This window comes from Hydra vulgaris, chromosome 11 (genome assembly GCF_038396675.1).
Source record: "Hydra vulgaris chromosome 11, alternate assembly HydraT2T_AEP".
Taxonomy (NCBI): domain Eukaryota; kingdom Metazoa; phylum Cnidaria; class Hydrozoa; order Anthoathecata; family Hydridae; genus Hydra; species Hydra vulgaris.
In genome coordinates, this window is record NC_088930.1 from 28,322,501 (window position 1) to 28,340,000 (window position 17,500).

At 26.3% G+C, this 17,500-nt stretch overlaps 1 protein-coding gene across 1 annotated transcript in view; it reads left to right on the top strand.

Moving 5' to 3' along the window:
• LOC100201110 (uncharacterized) overlaps positions 1-17,500 on the top strand; it is a 34,684-nt gene that overhangs the window by 2,924 nt on the left and 14,260 nt on the right. Inside the window, exon 3 of the mRNA XM_065810676.1 lies at positions 6,342-6,518. Coding sequence (XP_065666748.1) covers positions 6,342-6,518 — 177 coding nt within the window. The remainder of the gene's footprint in view (positions 1-6,341; positions 6,519-17,500) is intronic.

Consider the following 17,500-nt stretch of genomic DNA (forward strand, 5'->3'; position numbering starts at 1 on the left):
TATATATCGTCACCTCAAAGCAAGAATGCACCATCTAGGTTTTTTGTTTTTGGAGAAAAATTTTCTTCACTAAGCAAAAAACCTAGATGGTTATTTAATTATTTTCATGTTTATCAACTTTCATGTTAGAGCATAAAACAGTTCAATTATATTTTAATTGAACTGAGCGTTTTATGTTCTAACATGAAAATTGACAAAAAACCTAGATGGTGTGTTCTTGCTTTGAGGTGGCGATATATATATAATATATATATATATATATATATATATATATATATATATATATATATATATATATATATATATATATATATACACTCAAACCTCTTTTTGTGCGGTAGATAGGGACCGCATAAAAGAAAATGCATAAAAAAAATCACATAAAACTTCAGGAGTACCTATAAAAAATAGTTTTCAAAACAATATTAAAAACATTTTATTTATGCAGTTAGACACGGACCGCATAAAAAAACTCTTTGCATTGCTACACAAAAATTCAATTCAACTCTTATATAAAAAATATTTAAAAGTTGACGTTGTAACGCAATTTGTGGTTGCATGTTACATACATATTATACATTTTAATCGTTGAGATTAAATCGAGAAATTATTGCGCGTTCAAAAATTAAATTATATGAGATCGCACAAAAAAAATTGCATAAAACAAAATGCGCAAATAAAGTATTGCATAAAAAAGGACCGCATAAAAAGAGGTTTGAGTGTGTATATATATATATATATATATATATATATATATATATATATATATATATATATATATATATATATATATATATATATATATATATATATATATATATATATATATATATATATCTATATATATAGGTATTCATATATATTAGGGTAGGCTAAAACCTAAAAATAAAAAGTGTTCCCTCAAATTACTTGGCTTTTGATGCAACATGGAGATTTCTGACAAAATAACCATGTAGTTATCAGTTTTAGCCAACCTGCTTGAGGTTACTTAAAATACTAAAATGTTATGTAAAAAACTAAAAAGCTAAAGAGATTTTATATTTAACTAAAAACTAAAAAAAACTAAAAACTAAAAAAAACTAGGAACTAAAAAAAACTACAAATCTTTAAATTCTTTATAAAATATTTGTTTATTGTGTATATAGTTTACACTAGATGCAAAATTTAATTGTAGGAATTTTTATCCTATGACATTTTCTTGTAACATCTAAACTTAAAAAGCTATTTACAGAAAGCTTAAAAAAACTTTTGAAAAAAAAACTTTTCTTATCTATTTAGTTGTTTTTCAAATACATTATTAAGTAAATGTCATCAAGATGTCAACAAGAAAAATAGAAAATAAATCAAATAAATATATTTTGGATGAATGCTTTAAACTGTTAAAATAATTTCTTTTTGGAAAACTTCCCACTTTAAAGCAAGTGATTGAAAGATTTCTTTACTTTAAAAACAGTGTTTATAGTGATGTTAGTGTAGAACTATTCAATTTATGGGTAAATTATGTTTATTTAAAATGTCATTACAATTAAAACAAAACTCAGCAGTAACATTGAAAATTTTATAAACATGTGAGTTATGACAAAAAGAATAGAGGAAAAAAATATGAAACAGATGCAGCAGGATTTATATATAAATCAAATCAATTATTTGATGTTCCAATCAAGCATCTATAAATTATGAAAACTAAAGTACCTATATTTAAAAAAACATTCTGTATCTATGTTATTAGAAATTTCTATTTTCAGGTGACTTTTACTTTGATCACATAACACCGAAAAGTGGAATAGATGTAGCTCATGGAATATTCAAAAACTATTAGGAACAGAGCTTCAAACAAAACTGAACTTAGTATAGGCAGATGTAACCAATGTTAATATTGGTCATTCAAGTGGTTCTATCAAATATTTATAAGTTTTTCTAGGAGTTCAATTACAGTGGGATGTTTGCATTTTGTATTTAAATGTTACCTTTAAGGTATCTTGCATCTAAAAGTTACCTTTAAAGCAAGTTTAATTGGAAATTGATGGAGCTACTAAAGGAAAAGATAAATTTTCTCTAGCCATTGGCTCACAGCTGAATGGCAATGTTTCCAAATGGGGTGCTGCCAAGTTAAGGCCAACTCCAAATCCAAAATTTGTCATAACAGACAATAAGGTCATTAATGTCTATAGACTGACCAATACTATGCTTATGCATTTGTTGGGGTGTAATCACAGGGAACATAGATGATGATTTTACCTTTTTAAAATTTTCAAGATTTGCAGTATCTATTTCTAAACCAATTAAAAATCTAAAGCTTTTTGCTATTTAGTTGGTTTAATATTAAGATTAAAAAATCTTCAACTGATTGTCCCAAAAACCTATTTAATGTGATTCAAAAAATCAATAAATTTCCTGATTCAAATACAGTTATTTTGCTCAAGGTCTGAAGGAAAGATGTTAATAAAATTTTGCATTTAAAAGGCTTCATAAAAGACTTTCAAGGTGAAGAAGATGATTTTGTATGGGGAAGGATTGAATGAATATGTAAGAGTGTTTCTAAAGCCAGTTTAAGAACAGTTTCAAAGCTGCATATTATTGTAACATGCAGCTTTGACAATGTTCTAAATTTTATTCTGCATCATTTGGTATTTGATGCTTGTAGCTTATTTTATAATTTATTTATGACTTATTTTTGCATTTTTAACCCATAAAATGTCAAAAATTTTATATTTTGAGACTTAAACCCAAGTGGGTCAGCTAAAACTGGTAACCACTGACTTTTTTTGTTCATAAACGTGTTTTACAGATCAAAAGCCAAGTATTAGAAAGAGGCACTTTTTGATTTGTTAAAATTTTTTATTTTCAGTCCACCCTAATATATATATATATATATATATATATATATTATATATATATATATATATTATATATATATATATATATTATATATATATATATATATATATATATATATATATATATATATATATATATATATATATATATATATATATATATATATATATAGCCCAACAGCATACATAACATAAATATAAATATATACATATTTATATATATATATATATATATACGCATGTGTATATATATATATACACCTATAGTATTACTTACAAGGACAGATTTTACAAAAAAACAAACACTTACGAGGACGTTAGCCTGATCAGGAACATTTTAGTGTACCCGTTAATTTTTTTTCACCCATAAGCATCGGTTTTTTTTTCAAAAAAATTTCCTTGTAAGCAACTTTTATAGAGAACAAAAAGTATATACATCGACTATCAAATAGCCTGACTCGCCGGTAAGTGCTGCTACATCGGCTGAGAGTTTGGTTTGGGTCAGCATCAAGGTCAGACTTAGGGTTAGGGTTACAGCAAGGTTTAAATATGGTTTTATTACTGTAAATAATCATTTTTGTAAATAGATGAAAATAAAAAAGGAATATAATATATAATAAATAAATAAAAATAACAAAAATAAATATATACATGTTTTTATAATAAAAAATTAAATTTAAATATGTATAAATAAAAATATTATAAAAATTAAAAAATAATTATATTTATGATAAAAATAGTATAGGAATAGGAAAAAAACAAAGCAAAACGCGAACAAAAAAAACATGTCTCCGTAAGCGCCGAGGAGTATATATATATATACATATATGTATGTATATATATACTCCTATATATATACATACATATATGTATATATATATATATATGTATATGTTATACATACATACATGTATATATAACATATACATGTATGTTGTTTTTATTGTAGAATTTGCAGACTGTTGTACTGGAATCTTGCGATAGATTTTTCACTACCTTCCAGACTTGCTGGAACTCTGAAACTTCTAATAACTAACATAATTTGTATCATTGATGTCATAACAACTGTATGTATAGTTTGACTGTTGACGCATCTAAGCAAATCTTAACACAATTTTGACACTTATTTTTCAAAATAAAAAACTAAAAATAAGGTGAAAAATAAATAAAAATTTATGCTTTTAGATAGATGACTGTTTTTCGTGCATATGGAAAAATCATTAATGAAATTTTTTTTTTGAAAATAACTTTTTTTCAACTCCAGCTAGTCTGAAAGGTAGTGAAAAATCTATTGCAAGATTCTGCTACAAAAAGGCCTTTTTCTTTAGTCCTGGAAACAATTTTAGCATGCACTTTCATTGGAACTATGCAACTGCTGAAAGTCTCTGAACTCCAGCTAGTCTGGAAGGTAGTGAAAATGAAGGTAGTTGACATACATATATCTGTATGTCAACTGCAAATTCGTTATGTAAAAAGCATACAGGATAAGGTCTTAAAACATAATATAGTATATATAAATATCATATTATATTTTTCGATTGAGCTAAATTGGAAATCTAAATCTTTTTTTTGGAATCAAAGGATAAGAATCATGAGATCCTGATCAGGTTTGTTGAGCCAAGCCAGAGCCATGGATCCGCAAAGCTGCTACTTTTTGTTGGAGCAGCAAAGTCTTGCAGCTCTCAATTTTCAAAAATGTTTTTATCACAATTAGTAACAATTCAATATTGTTTTATAATTAAAACATTTTACTTAAAATTAAAATATTTAGAACTGCAACATGAATTATGTAGCATCAATTATGTAACTACATGAACTATGTAACATAACAGGAAATAGCACTATCATTTTTGGTATATACTTTAAAAAAATGTTTATATGTTATTATTAATTTGGTTTAGAAATTTTATTAATAATTTAAAAAAAAAACTACTGTAATTACCTGCTTTCAAATCTTACAAATCAATGCAAAACATTCAAATTTGCTAAAAGTGTGCCTTATTTTTAAATATTATAAATACAATAAAAACTTTATTTTTGATCATTCATAACTAGTTTTTCGAATTGTTTTAATGATAATAAAATTGTTTTACAAATGTGGCAGGAAGTGTTTTTGATGTTTCACAAATGTGGCTGTTATAAATGTGGCAGTTAAGAAGTGTTTTTGATGTTTTACAAATGCCTCAGTTAAGAAGTGTTTTTGCTTTTAATGCCATAAGTAATCTTAACTTAACTTTTTTGTTTTAATAAAAAAACAGTTGTTAATAACGGCGAACCAGAACATGTTTACATAACACGGTGAACTAAAACATGTTGTTGACAATTTTTTTAAAGATATAAGTATCAAAATATGATATGGCTAGGTAGTTCAGCAAGGTAAGTCATGAGAATGTTTGTGACCAAATTAGAGTTTTGGCTGAAAATAAGCAGCCTAATTTAAAAGAAAATTTGAGTGGAAAACTTTTCATCAAAATTAATCAAGACATCTCAACATTAAAACACAGCTTTCTGAAAAACTTGGTAAGAAGCGCTATGAAGACAGTATCAACATCATATAAAGCTAGTGTATTTAAGATACTCTTAGTAAAGTTGATGAAGCTGAGTAGTTTGAACAGCAGTATGGTAACTAATTGTCAACATCGCAACACAAACATCAGCTTTGCCAATACTATGAAATAAAATACTATGAACTATGAACGAATACTATGAAGGACTTTTTACTATGAAATAAAATACTATGAACTATGAACGAATACTATGAAGGACTTTTTTATCATAGAAGTATCAATACTATGACTACAATACTATGAACTATGAACGAATACTATGAAGGACTTTTTTATCATATAAGTATTAAACATATTTACAAGGTTGTAAAAACCTTTCATGCTCCAATTGTTATGGAATTTCACAAAATTACTAAAGCATTTTAAAGTATTAAAATTTACATATGTTTTTTAAAAATAAATTAGCATATTTGCATATGACTTTATTTTAAAGACATTCTAATATACTCAAATGTATTTTTTACTGAAGCAGTAATAGACATTGTGACTAGATGAACACATTTAAAATACATCTTCTATAGTTACGTGAAATTATTGGAGAGCTTGACGGAAAATATTCAGAAGGAAAAACCATTAGCTAAGCTAAGCTGTAAAAAAAAGTCACAGCTTCACAAGCCTTATCCTGATGTGTAAGATTCAGTAGTTTTAGTATCAAATACTTCATCAGAACTTGTAAAACCTAAGCTTGCAAACATCATTGGAGTTAAAAACTTCAAGTTGTATGTTATCCAAGTATATTTTTTCATACTATTTATTTGAAAAACTAGTAAAATCTAATAATAGCTACACTCATTATAACAAAAAAAAGTACCATAATACAATACAAACATAATTCAATAATAACAAAGTATAAATAAAATATCTATGTAATTCATTAACTAGTTTAGTTAATAAAGCCCATGTAAAAAAATGAATCTAATTTGATTTTGAATTACAGTTAAATCTGGGTGGAGTGAATGGTCTGATTGGTCTGATTGTGTACTGGATTGGAGAAAACAATGTACTAAAGCTATTGTGCGATTTTGTGTATCTAAAGATATCAGTAAGTGTCCTGGAGTAAATAGTTATGGAACACAAGATATAGTCAAAGATTGTGGAATCCAAGAATGCAAAGGTTAGCAAGATATTTTCTAATTGTTCAGATTTATTTAAAGAATTATTCCTTCAAATTATTGTTATTTATTATTTTTATATATTTTTTTCTATACAAGTTATACTTATTATATTTTTATTTATTAAAATATCTTATTATATATATAATAATAAATATATATAATAATAAATATATATAATATTATATATATTAGGTATAAAGATATTTAATAATAAGTATATATATATATATATATATATATATATATATATATATATATATATATATATATATATATATATATATATATATATATATATATATATATATATATATATTTATATATATATATATATGTCTTTTGGAATATTTAAATTATCTTTTGATGTCATTTATGTGACGTTTTATTCAGAAGGTATTTGATCATAAATAAAAGCATTTAACCACAATTGTGAACTAATTGATTTTTTGTTAGAAAAAAAAGTTTGTTTAATAATTTTTTTTAAATTAAAAATGAATTCAAGAAAATAAAGTGTTTTAAGTTTAAACTTTTTATCATATTTGATTAAAAAAATAAATAAATAAAGTACTTTTAAATAATTTAAATTATTTAAGTTAATCATAAGTACTGTTTTGATTAAAGTATTGCCTAATCATTGATTGGCAAGACCCAGGGCCAAATTCACAGGTAGTGTGAGAAGGGGGTTGTCGCCCTTCTCCCAACCCCCTATCCTCCTTAAGAAGAGGGAAGAGTCAACATTAGACTTTAAAGATTATGAAATAAATGACTTTTTAGTGTCATAGTGTTGCTTTTTCGAAGTTTTTCCATTATCAGCTATTTTTTTAGATTAATCATAGAAAGAACATCTATTAGAAATGTTGAACAAGTTTATGAGTAGTAGACGAATATTTATCAAAGTCAAGTTCTTTAAAAAAAAATTGTTGATAGTTTTTTTTGCTTTGCTTAAGCACTGTTTTTAAACTGTAAAGTAGTATGAAATTGTAGTTATAAATAAATGAAACTTGTAACAACTATTAGAAAGTAACAAAACAAAAACAGATTTTTTTATTACTTTTAATTTCAATCCAAAATGGCGTGATATGACTGAAAATTTTTATCCAGGTCAGATTGCAAATGATACACCAGATTTGGTTACTCAAGTATTTAAGCTCAAATTACCTCCTCAATGATATTTATAAAAGTTAATACAAAAATATAATATTTATAACAAATACTTAAGAAAAAATTGATACTATTTAGCATAATTTTTTCTTGTTTCTAAAAATGTTTTCCCTGTAATCACGATGATTTTATGGATCTTTTTTTGTTAATGGGAACTGCTACATTGCTCACAACTAAAGTGTTACTTAGCTAATAAATATCAGATAAGAAAATTTTATACAGCCTCATTTGGAAAAAAATAAAGACACATGTGGCTAAAATAATTATAATTTAAAGTAAAATAATTATTACACTTAGTAAGGTTGGCTATCGTTTAATACGCCTTAAATTTGTTTCTAGACTAGAAACTAATTAAAGAAAAAAAAAAAACGCCAACGTGTTTTTAATAAAGCAGAATAAACTTCTAGCTTATGATAGTTATTTTTTATTTCCTAATGACATTTTTTTATAAGGGGTTTTATGTTTACTATGGCTTTCAACAAATCAAATATTCAATCTTTCTATACTTTTTTTAAATTTATCAAATTATCATTACTTATCAAATGGATAACATTTTGAACCAAAACTAAACTGTAATAAAACAAATAAAAGATTTTTAAAATGTTTTAAGAAAAATAATAATAATCTATTTCAAATATGAAGTTTTTATTTGTAACTTTTGTTTTAGTTAAACTGTAAAAGTTAAATAATTGAAAAAAAAAGTTGGTTTTTAACGCCTCCTTTCTCATTTCTTTAATGAAAGCTCATCAAGTTATGATACATAGAAACAAGTTTTCCCTGTATCATAATTTAATGAACTTTCATTAAAATCTTACTTTCAAGGTGATTTGATAAAAAAATGTCATGTACGAAATGATTTAAAAATTTTTATTTATTAGCTTTTTTGTCTAATTTTTGAGGTCCCTTTAAGCAGTTACAAAATTGAACTCAAACTTTAGAGTCATATACATGCAACATTTTATAGGGTCATTAAACACACAAGGAAGTCAATTATTTACAATAATGTCATTGGAAAGGATGAATCTTAGTGGGAGGTTATCCTTGTTGCGGTAAGAGTCATACAGGTCTTGCAAAACTTTGATTGCGGGCTCACAGCACTGGTTATTTTGGGAATGTTGATTGGAGGTTCGTATGTTTTCCAGTAGTTTTGCAAGCATCTAAGACCTTTTGGACAGTCGTTAAGCACTGCAGATAGTTCATCAAAATTTTCAGCGTGGAACAATCAAGTGCTAAACCAATAGTTGGCCTACAAGTAGGAAATAAATTAACAAATTTTTTACACAGCCTGTTTTGGGTTACAGGCATCAGAATGAATGCAAGAAGGGCTAGAATAGCTCAAGAGTTCTAGTGTGCATTGCTGATGAGATACCCTACATAAAGTTTCAACAGATGCCAAAGGATCTGTTGAAACTTTATGAAGGGTATCTCTTTCATCTCAGTGTGGTGACAAAAGGCACAAGTGAGATGGTAAATCAAATCATTGTCCATGGCAACGCAAACAATGTGATCCAGCATATGGTGTTGGCAACTAATGTACTTGGGTTTGTGGTATTCTTTCTCTTAAACATTTGGTGCAGTCAAACAACAGCACCTGTCTTCTTGCCAGTATTCAAACTTATTGTATCGGCAACAATAATCATAATTGATCTCCACAGGTTGAATTGCTTTAACACATGTGTTAAAAAGATTTTCAAATTTGTGGATTAGATGAATTTAAAGGGTTAGTGTTAATGTTTGTTCTTGTGTGAACTAAATGTGATTGGATAGTCTGGTTTGTTTAAGATTTCAGTGTGCTAAGACATACAACATCAAGATGTTCATCAATTGAAAGATTAACATCTTAGGTTGTATCATATGAATCAATACCAGCTTTTCTTAAAAGGCGGTTTGTTTGTCAAATTTAAGGCGTGTGTTAAAATTGATGCTAAGTAAGGCCAACCTCCAACCATTATCACATCGTCGTAATGTTGCTTCTATTTTTCTTTTCTACAAATACTATAATGGGCACTGTTCTGAAGAGCTAGCATCTCTTGTGCCATCTACTAAAATTATTAATATACTAAAATTCATTCTCGTGTTACTTGTCATTCAATTAGTCTCATCCTTTTTCTGTGACTGTTCCTAAATGCTCCAAAAACTCTTATTCCTCTAGTTTTTTTTCCTCAAGCATCAGTTCTTTAGAATTCGCTTCATCTTGCTTTCCTGATTCATATAATTTGCAATCTTTTAAGTCATTTGTCAATTGTTATCTTACTCTACAATCTTTATCTTTCTCTTCCAGTACAACAGTACAGTAACTTCCAACTCTAATAGTGGTTGCTTGCAGCCTTGTTGGAAGCAAAGATGTTGAAAAAAAAAAGGGAAGTTATTTGTATGAGTTATGTGTATGAGAATTTGTATGAATTTGAGAATTTTGCCTTTTTATGGTCTGGCTTGTGCCTTGTCTAAAATAAAAAACTTTCATATTTAAATTTAAGTAACATTTGGCTGTAATAAGATTCATTTTATTATCATTTGCCACTCGTTGTAGAAAGGAAATTTTTAATAAATATGTAATCTAGGATATAGTTTTTTTGTTTGCAATACTCTTTAGAAGGTTTTTGTCTAGTATGTAGATTGGCCATGATTGGATGTTGATTTCATGATTTTGCATAGTGTTAGGTAGGTCAAATGATTTAACAAAATTAAATAAGGGCTGTTTGATGATGCCATCATACAACTGAATCACTAGTGTGATGGCATTTTTCCACGAAGAAAACCAAATTGGATATTAAATCTTTAATCAGAAATGTGAATCAAAACTCAGAATCCAAGCTAAATTTACATATTACTAATTTTAAGTTACTTGATTTATTATCTATAATATATAAAATAATTCATAAGTATATTATATATAAAATAAATTAAAGTTTTATTTCTTGCAAAACAAAAGTTTTAGTTGCTTTAAAATATTCAAAACTTTTTTAAACTAAAATGGTAAAAATATTCAACATTAAGTCAAAGTGAAACTGCTTCACAGTACCCCTGATAATGGTTCACAGTACCCCTGATAATGGTAAGTTCACAGTACCCCTGATAATGGTTTTTTACTTTCTTATTAATTAAAAAAAAAAAAAAAAAGTTTTTATACAAAAAAAATTATAAGTTTAGTATAAATTATTTTTTAGGAAAAAGGTTTTTTAGGCAAAAAACAACATCTAAGAACAACACTTTTCTTTTGTGGAGAAAAGAAACATTTATTGGATAATTATGAAACAATTATGGGATACAAAAAATTATGAGATATATAGAAAAAACTGTGATAGTGGTATAGTGGTAGTTTTCTTGCTTAGTAGCCAGAAGTTCCAAGTTCGATTCCCACCACATCCCTAGTACTACTGCACTCAACTGTTTCATTGCGCAGTGGCTTTCTCAAGGTTCGTTGCGTAGGTTTGCAACCAAAAAGCATTAAATTTGCACTTTTTTGACAACTTTTTTGCTTAATAACAATTTTTTTGCTTAATAGCAACTTTTTTTGCTGAATAACAATGACAAGATGGAGACATTTTTAGTAAATTTAAAGTGAGTTGAATTTTTCTATAAACAATAGATAGAAAAAAACTCTATATACGTCTTTTAATTTAAAATACTATTTTGTTTTTTGAAACATTGTTTCAACATACTAATATGTGTTATATTATAAATAAAAAGTCATATTACAATGTTTAGACATTGTTTCAACATTGTAATATGTGTTATATTATAAATAAAAAAATTTTATGTTTAAACAAAACTTAAACTTAAAAAAAAAAAAAAAAACAGAAACTAAAAGTAATTATGCCAAAAGTTTAATGAAATAAACTAAAATTTCTTTGCATTTCTAGTTAATATTTGTTATATTAATGTTGCTTATATGTGTTACTTATTAGCTAAATTATGCAGATTTTGTAAAATTCTTTAGCTTGATTTCATCCTTCTCTTTTCTATTTATTTATATTTGGAGGGATTTATTCACTTATTTTTCTTTCTAAATGTTGGCATATAAAAGTTACATGTGTATAGTTATCTTTTAATTTACTAAATATAATCTTTAAGTTATTTAGTTAAATTTGTTAAATTAAATAATAGCACCAATTGACCATACTGATCAAATTTAAATGGCTAATCAGTAATAATCGTTAAAAAGTTTTTTTTTTTTGGTGTTATAATCTATATGATAATGAATGGTATTCAATAATGACTTTTTTTAATTGACCAAAATATTTTATTGATGACTCAGTCTCATCATATTTTTTTGGTGACAGCAGATCTTGTTCAAAATCAGCTAGTTATTCATAGGTAGCTAAACAGTGATGGGACCTTTTCTGATGGCACCTTTTGCAAAGACATTCCTTCTATGTTTTAATTTTTGTTTTAATTTTCATATAAGTAAAAATATAAGTTTTAAGAAATTTCTTTAATTTATAAAATTCTAATTACCAACTGAACCTTGAAACTCAACCCCTTCTCGATCCCTTTTCAACTCCCTTGCTCCGGGCTTGCCTAAGGCTAGATTTTCAAAAAATTTTATTTATTTAAATAATGTCAAATCAGAATACAATAAAAGTTAGCTGCAACTTTATGCCAAGTAAAATATTCATTATAAATTCCCACAACATATATATCATAAACTAATCAAAAAAACTACAACTTCTTTAACAAAAATTTATGTTTATTATTCAATAAACATTTAATAAAGAACATCATTTATTATCTCAATAACCCTGAGATCTCTCCTATTAGAAAGTCCTCAAAAAATCTCTTATAAATATTTTATAATAAAAATAAGTTGATTCAATTTGAATTTTAAAGGTAATTTCATTATAAACTATTTATTTATCAAGGTAATTTCATTATAAACTTTCCCACATTACCTTTATATACTTTTTGATTATTAAAATTACACTTTTTAAAATTATTAGAATGTTGTTACTTTTATAACTTCTAACTCCTAGTTTTCTACATATAATGGCAGCAGTTTTTAAATCATATTTTGTAATAAATCATAAGTAAAATGTTCAAAACCACTGTGTACCAAATTCTAGCTCAATTTCACACCTCTGCCCAGCAGCATTTGGTCCCGAAAGACATTTTTGAACATTTAAAAGATGTTTAAAAAACATCTTTTTAGGTCAAATATAGCTCACAAGAATACTAAAAAATATAAAAAAATTTTTTCTTTGTTTTTTCACAGTTAGCTCAATATGTTTTTATAAATAGTAAAAAAACTAACTTTTATAAGATTTGAGATTTGATTCACAAATATTTAGGTGAATATATTTGAGATTCAATTCAATGCTTAAAGTTCCGTTTTGCAATAATATATAAGAATATACATCTACATATGTATATATATATATATATATATATATATATATATATATATATATATATAATATATATATATATATATATATATATATATATATACAGTGGTGGCCAAAAGTCCTGGAACATCATATTTTATCTTATGAAATCAATATATTTGTGTGAAAAATAATTTATTAGTAATTTTTTTTATTTTTGTCAATAAAATAAGTGTTTATAACAATTTTAAAGATGATAGGTACATGCACATACATGATAAAAGTTCAATATTTAATGGAAGCATAGTTATTGTCAATTACCATTTGGATACGTTTTAGCATGCTGTTAACAAGTTTTGTACAATAGTCTGGTGTAATTTCATGGATACACACTGATTTGATTGCTTTAACTAAATCATTATAGGATCTAGGCTTTTTGGCAGCAACTTTTACTTTCATAATATGCCAACAATTTTCAATAACATTAAGATCTGGTGATGACCCAGGCCAATTTTCAAGGGTTTGAATTCCTTCATCAGCAAACCACTTCTTTACAATTTTGGCTGTGTGGCATGGTGCACCATCCTGTTGGAAATAAGTGCAGTTCAAGATCTGCATGAAAGGTAGCAACTTCTCCTTCATAACATCCAAATAGACTTTGCTGTTTATTGTGGTATTCTTGGGCATTATCCATAATGGCCCACGTCCTTTGGCAGAAATAGCACCCCAAACCATACAAGACATAGGAGCCTTGACACTGCTAACTGTATATTTTGGCATATATCTACAGTTTTTTGGTCTTCTTACAAAGTTGTTTGTAACATTAAATTGTTTAATACATGTTTCATCAGAAAAAAGAACTTTAGACCAATTTTCTCCTGTCCAATTTTTATAGCGCTGACAAAATGTTTTTCGATCTTTTATGTTTTTTAATGATAAAAAAGGTTTTTTGCTGGCATGCATGCCTTCATTTTGAAATCAACCAAAAGCCTTCTTCTAACTGTTCGGTCACTTACTTTTTTCTCAATAAAAAATTCTTTTGAAATCTCGTGTGCAGATAGCCGTGGATTTGCATGGCTGATCCGGCCAATAAATTTGTCAGTTCTTGAGATGGTTGCTCTGGGCCTGCCTGATCTCATCTTTGAAGTAAAATTTAATTGGGGCTCTTCTTTATGCTTTTTTAAAGTTCTACTTACAGTTGATAATGAACAACCAAGCTTTTCAGATATTTCTCTTTGAACTAAACCTTGTTCATATAATGCAGCAATAATTCCTCTTTTTTTAGGTGAAAGTTCTGGCATAATATAGCTGATAAATTGCTTATGAGTAATAAAAAACGATAATAAATTGCGTAATATACAATTATGTAACTATAAACATATTGCTATGTAAAAACAAAAGCATCAATCTTTCAAAATTTATACTTTAGATCAAAAATAAATTTTTTTGGTCGTTAAATGTTTTGTTCCAAGACTTTTGGCCACCACTGTACATACAGTGGTTTTCATAAATTTAAACGCACTCATATTTGAGAATAGAAATTTTTAGTTTTTTAACGATAAAACAATAACGAAAAAAGATTTCGGTTTAGTTTTTTTTTATTTATTAGATAAATACATACAGAATACAAAATTTACAAAAAAAAATACAAATAATAAGTAATAATTAGGTAAGACAAAAAAAATTATTCATAAATTTAGAAGCACGATAGGAGGCATAATTTATGAACCAATCAATATTTTGTGTATCCGCCTTTTCCTTTACTACAACTAAGGACTCTTCTAGGCATAGACTTAACAAGATTTTTGCACATCGCTTCTGTGACCCTATACCAGGTCTCCTTAAGGACGTCCTTCAGCTGGCCAAGTGTGGAAATTTGAACCTTTGCCAATTTACTGTCAATCCAAGCCCAAATGTTTTCAATCGGGTTCAAATCAGGTGAGTATGGAGGCCACGGTATCGTCTTGATATTATTATCATTGAACCACTCCTTTGTATAGTATGCAGTATGTGCAGTAGCGCCATCTTGTTGAAGTTTCCATAGTTTATTATTGAGCATAAGCAGGTCAATTGATGAATTATGGTTGTTTTCCATTACTTCTACGTATATTCTGGAGTTGATTCTTCTGGTGTATGTTTGCCACATACCAACACCTTTGTAATTGAAGCATGACCAGATTCCTATCGAGCGTCCTCCACTTTGTACAGTCGGTCAAATGTACCTGGCGTAATACTTTTCGTTACCCATTCTTTTAACTGTTATGTTAGATTTGCGATTGGTAAGCTTAAAGTTACTCTCATCACTCCACATAATGGTTTTTCATTGTTCTATTGTCCAAATACCTTCTTTCACGACACCATTTTAGTCTCCTTTGTTTATCATATGGACACAGGAGCGGTTTCTTCAAAGCAGAGTAGACTCCAATCTTGTATTTGATAAGTATTCGGCGGACTGTGCTCTGTTAAATGGATATATTTTGTGTTGTATTGAATTCTGTGGTCAATTCTTTATAACTAATTCTTGGATTAGCTCTGACAGCTCTAAAAAGGGCACTATCGTCCTTTCTGGTGGTTGAAAAGGGTCTACCTGGCCTCGTTTTCTCGCTGGCACCACCAGTGTGAAGAAAGTTTTGCTTTGTTGTCCGAACGCATTTCTCAGAAACTCCAATTAACCTGGCGATTTCTCTATTAGTTTTGGTACCTTCTTTGATGTGAGCAATAATATGCCATCTTTTACATTGAGTGATATGTCTTTTGCCTATTTTTCGCGTCTTTTTAAAACTAACTTTGCAAAACTAACTTAACTTTTGTTTATTTATTAAATAATGATTAACTAATTCCAGGTAAGTCATATTTATATAAAGATTTTTGACAAAATCAATTAATGTACATAAAGTGGGAAAAACCCACTATTAATAAAATTAAAAAAATTGTCTTATTTATTAGAATATTTACTCATTTTGTGCTGAAGAGAAACTGGAAATATATTTATATACATATCTATATATATATATATATATATATATATATATATATATATATATATATATATATATATATATATATATATATACACACACATAAATACATATTTTTTTGGAAAAAATATGTATTTATGTGTGTATATATATATATATATATATATATATATATATATATATATATATATATATATATATATATATATATATATATATATATATATATACATATATATATATATATATATATATATATATATATATATATATATATATATATATATATATATATATATATATATATATATATATATACAGTGGTTTTCATAAATTTAGACTCACTCATTTTTTTTACATATATGTAAGAAAATACTTAAAGTAAAAATAAAATAAAAGTGCTACCGCTATGTTTGATATATAATTTAATAGAGGAAGTGAAATAGTAGAGTTTTTAGAGTAGTTTTTAGAGTACATTTTTTAGTAAAAAAGTAATTTTTTTTTACAGGATGTTTATAACTCATTCTATACCAATTAACACAAAAAAGTTAATTGATAAGCTTGATTTTATTTTATTCATAAATTTAGACGCACAATCAAAAAAGTCTTATATCTTGTTGTTGTTGTTTGATAGTTGTTGTTGTTGTTAATTGATAGTTAATTTGTAGTTTTTTTCCCATATTTCTCATTAATATAAAAAGCTGGTTTTTCTCTGTTATGATTTGAGCCATTTATCTTCAAAAAAATTTTTGAAGATAAATGGCTCAAATCATATAACGGAGAAAAACCAGCTTTTTATAAAATGGTATAAAATTTTTATATCACTTTTACTAATTTTAAGATTTTACTATTTATAATGCTATTGATGAAACAGCATTATAAATAATAATTGGTATAAATAGTAAATGGTATAACTAAATAGTAAATATAAATAAATAGTAAATGGCAAGTAGTTTCGCCAATATAACCCTGTTATATTGGCGAAACTACTCGCCATTTAAAGACACGAATAATCAAGCACCAAAAAAGAAATAAAATTTCACACATTTATAAACATATTCACTCAAATGAAGGCTGTTTTAATAGTTTTAATCATGCTAATTTTCTAATATTGGATTCGGTCTCCAGCAAATTTATATTAAAACTCAAAGAAAGCATGTACATAGAGTGGGAAGAACCCACTATCAATAAACAAATAAAACATGTAAAAATGACAATTTCAATCTAGTTCCTTAAGGTCTCTATTAATTCAACTTAATTTTACGAATTTGATTTAACCATTTTAATATATTTTAACTGATGATGGCTATGATATAGTCAAAACACGTATTTATAAAATAAATGATTTTAACAAAAATTAAAAAATTGTCTTATTTATTAGAATGTATATATGTATATATATATATATATATATATATATATATATATATATATATATATATATATATATATATATATATATATATATATATATATATATATATACCCACATACACTTACAAGGGTTTGGGCAAGTGT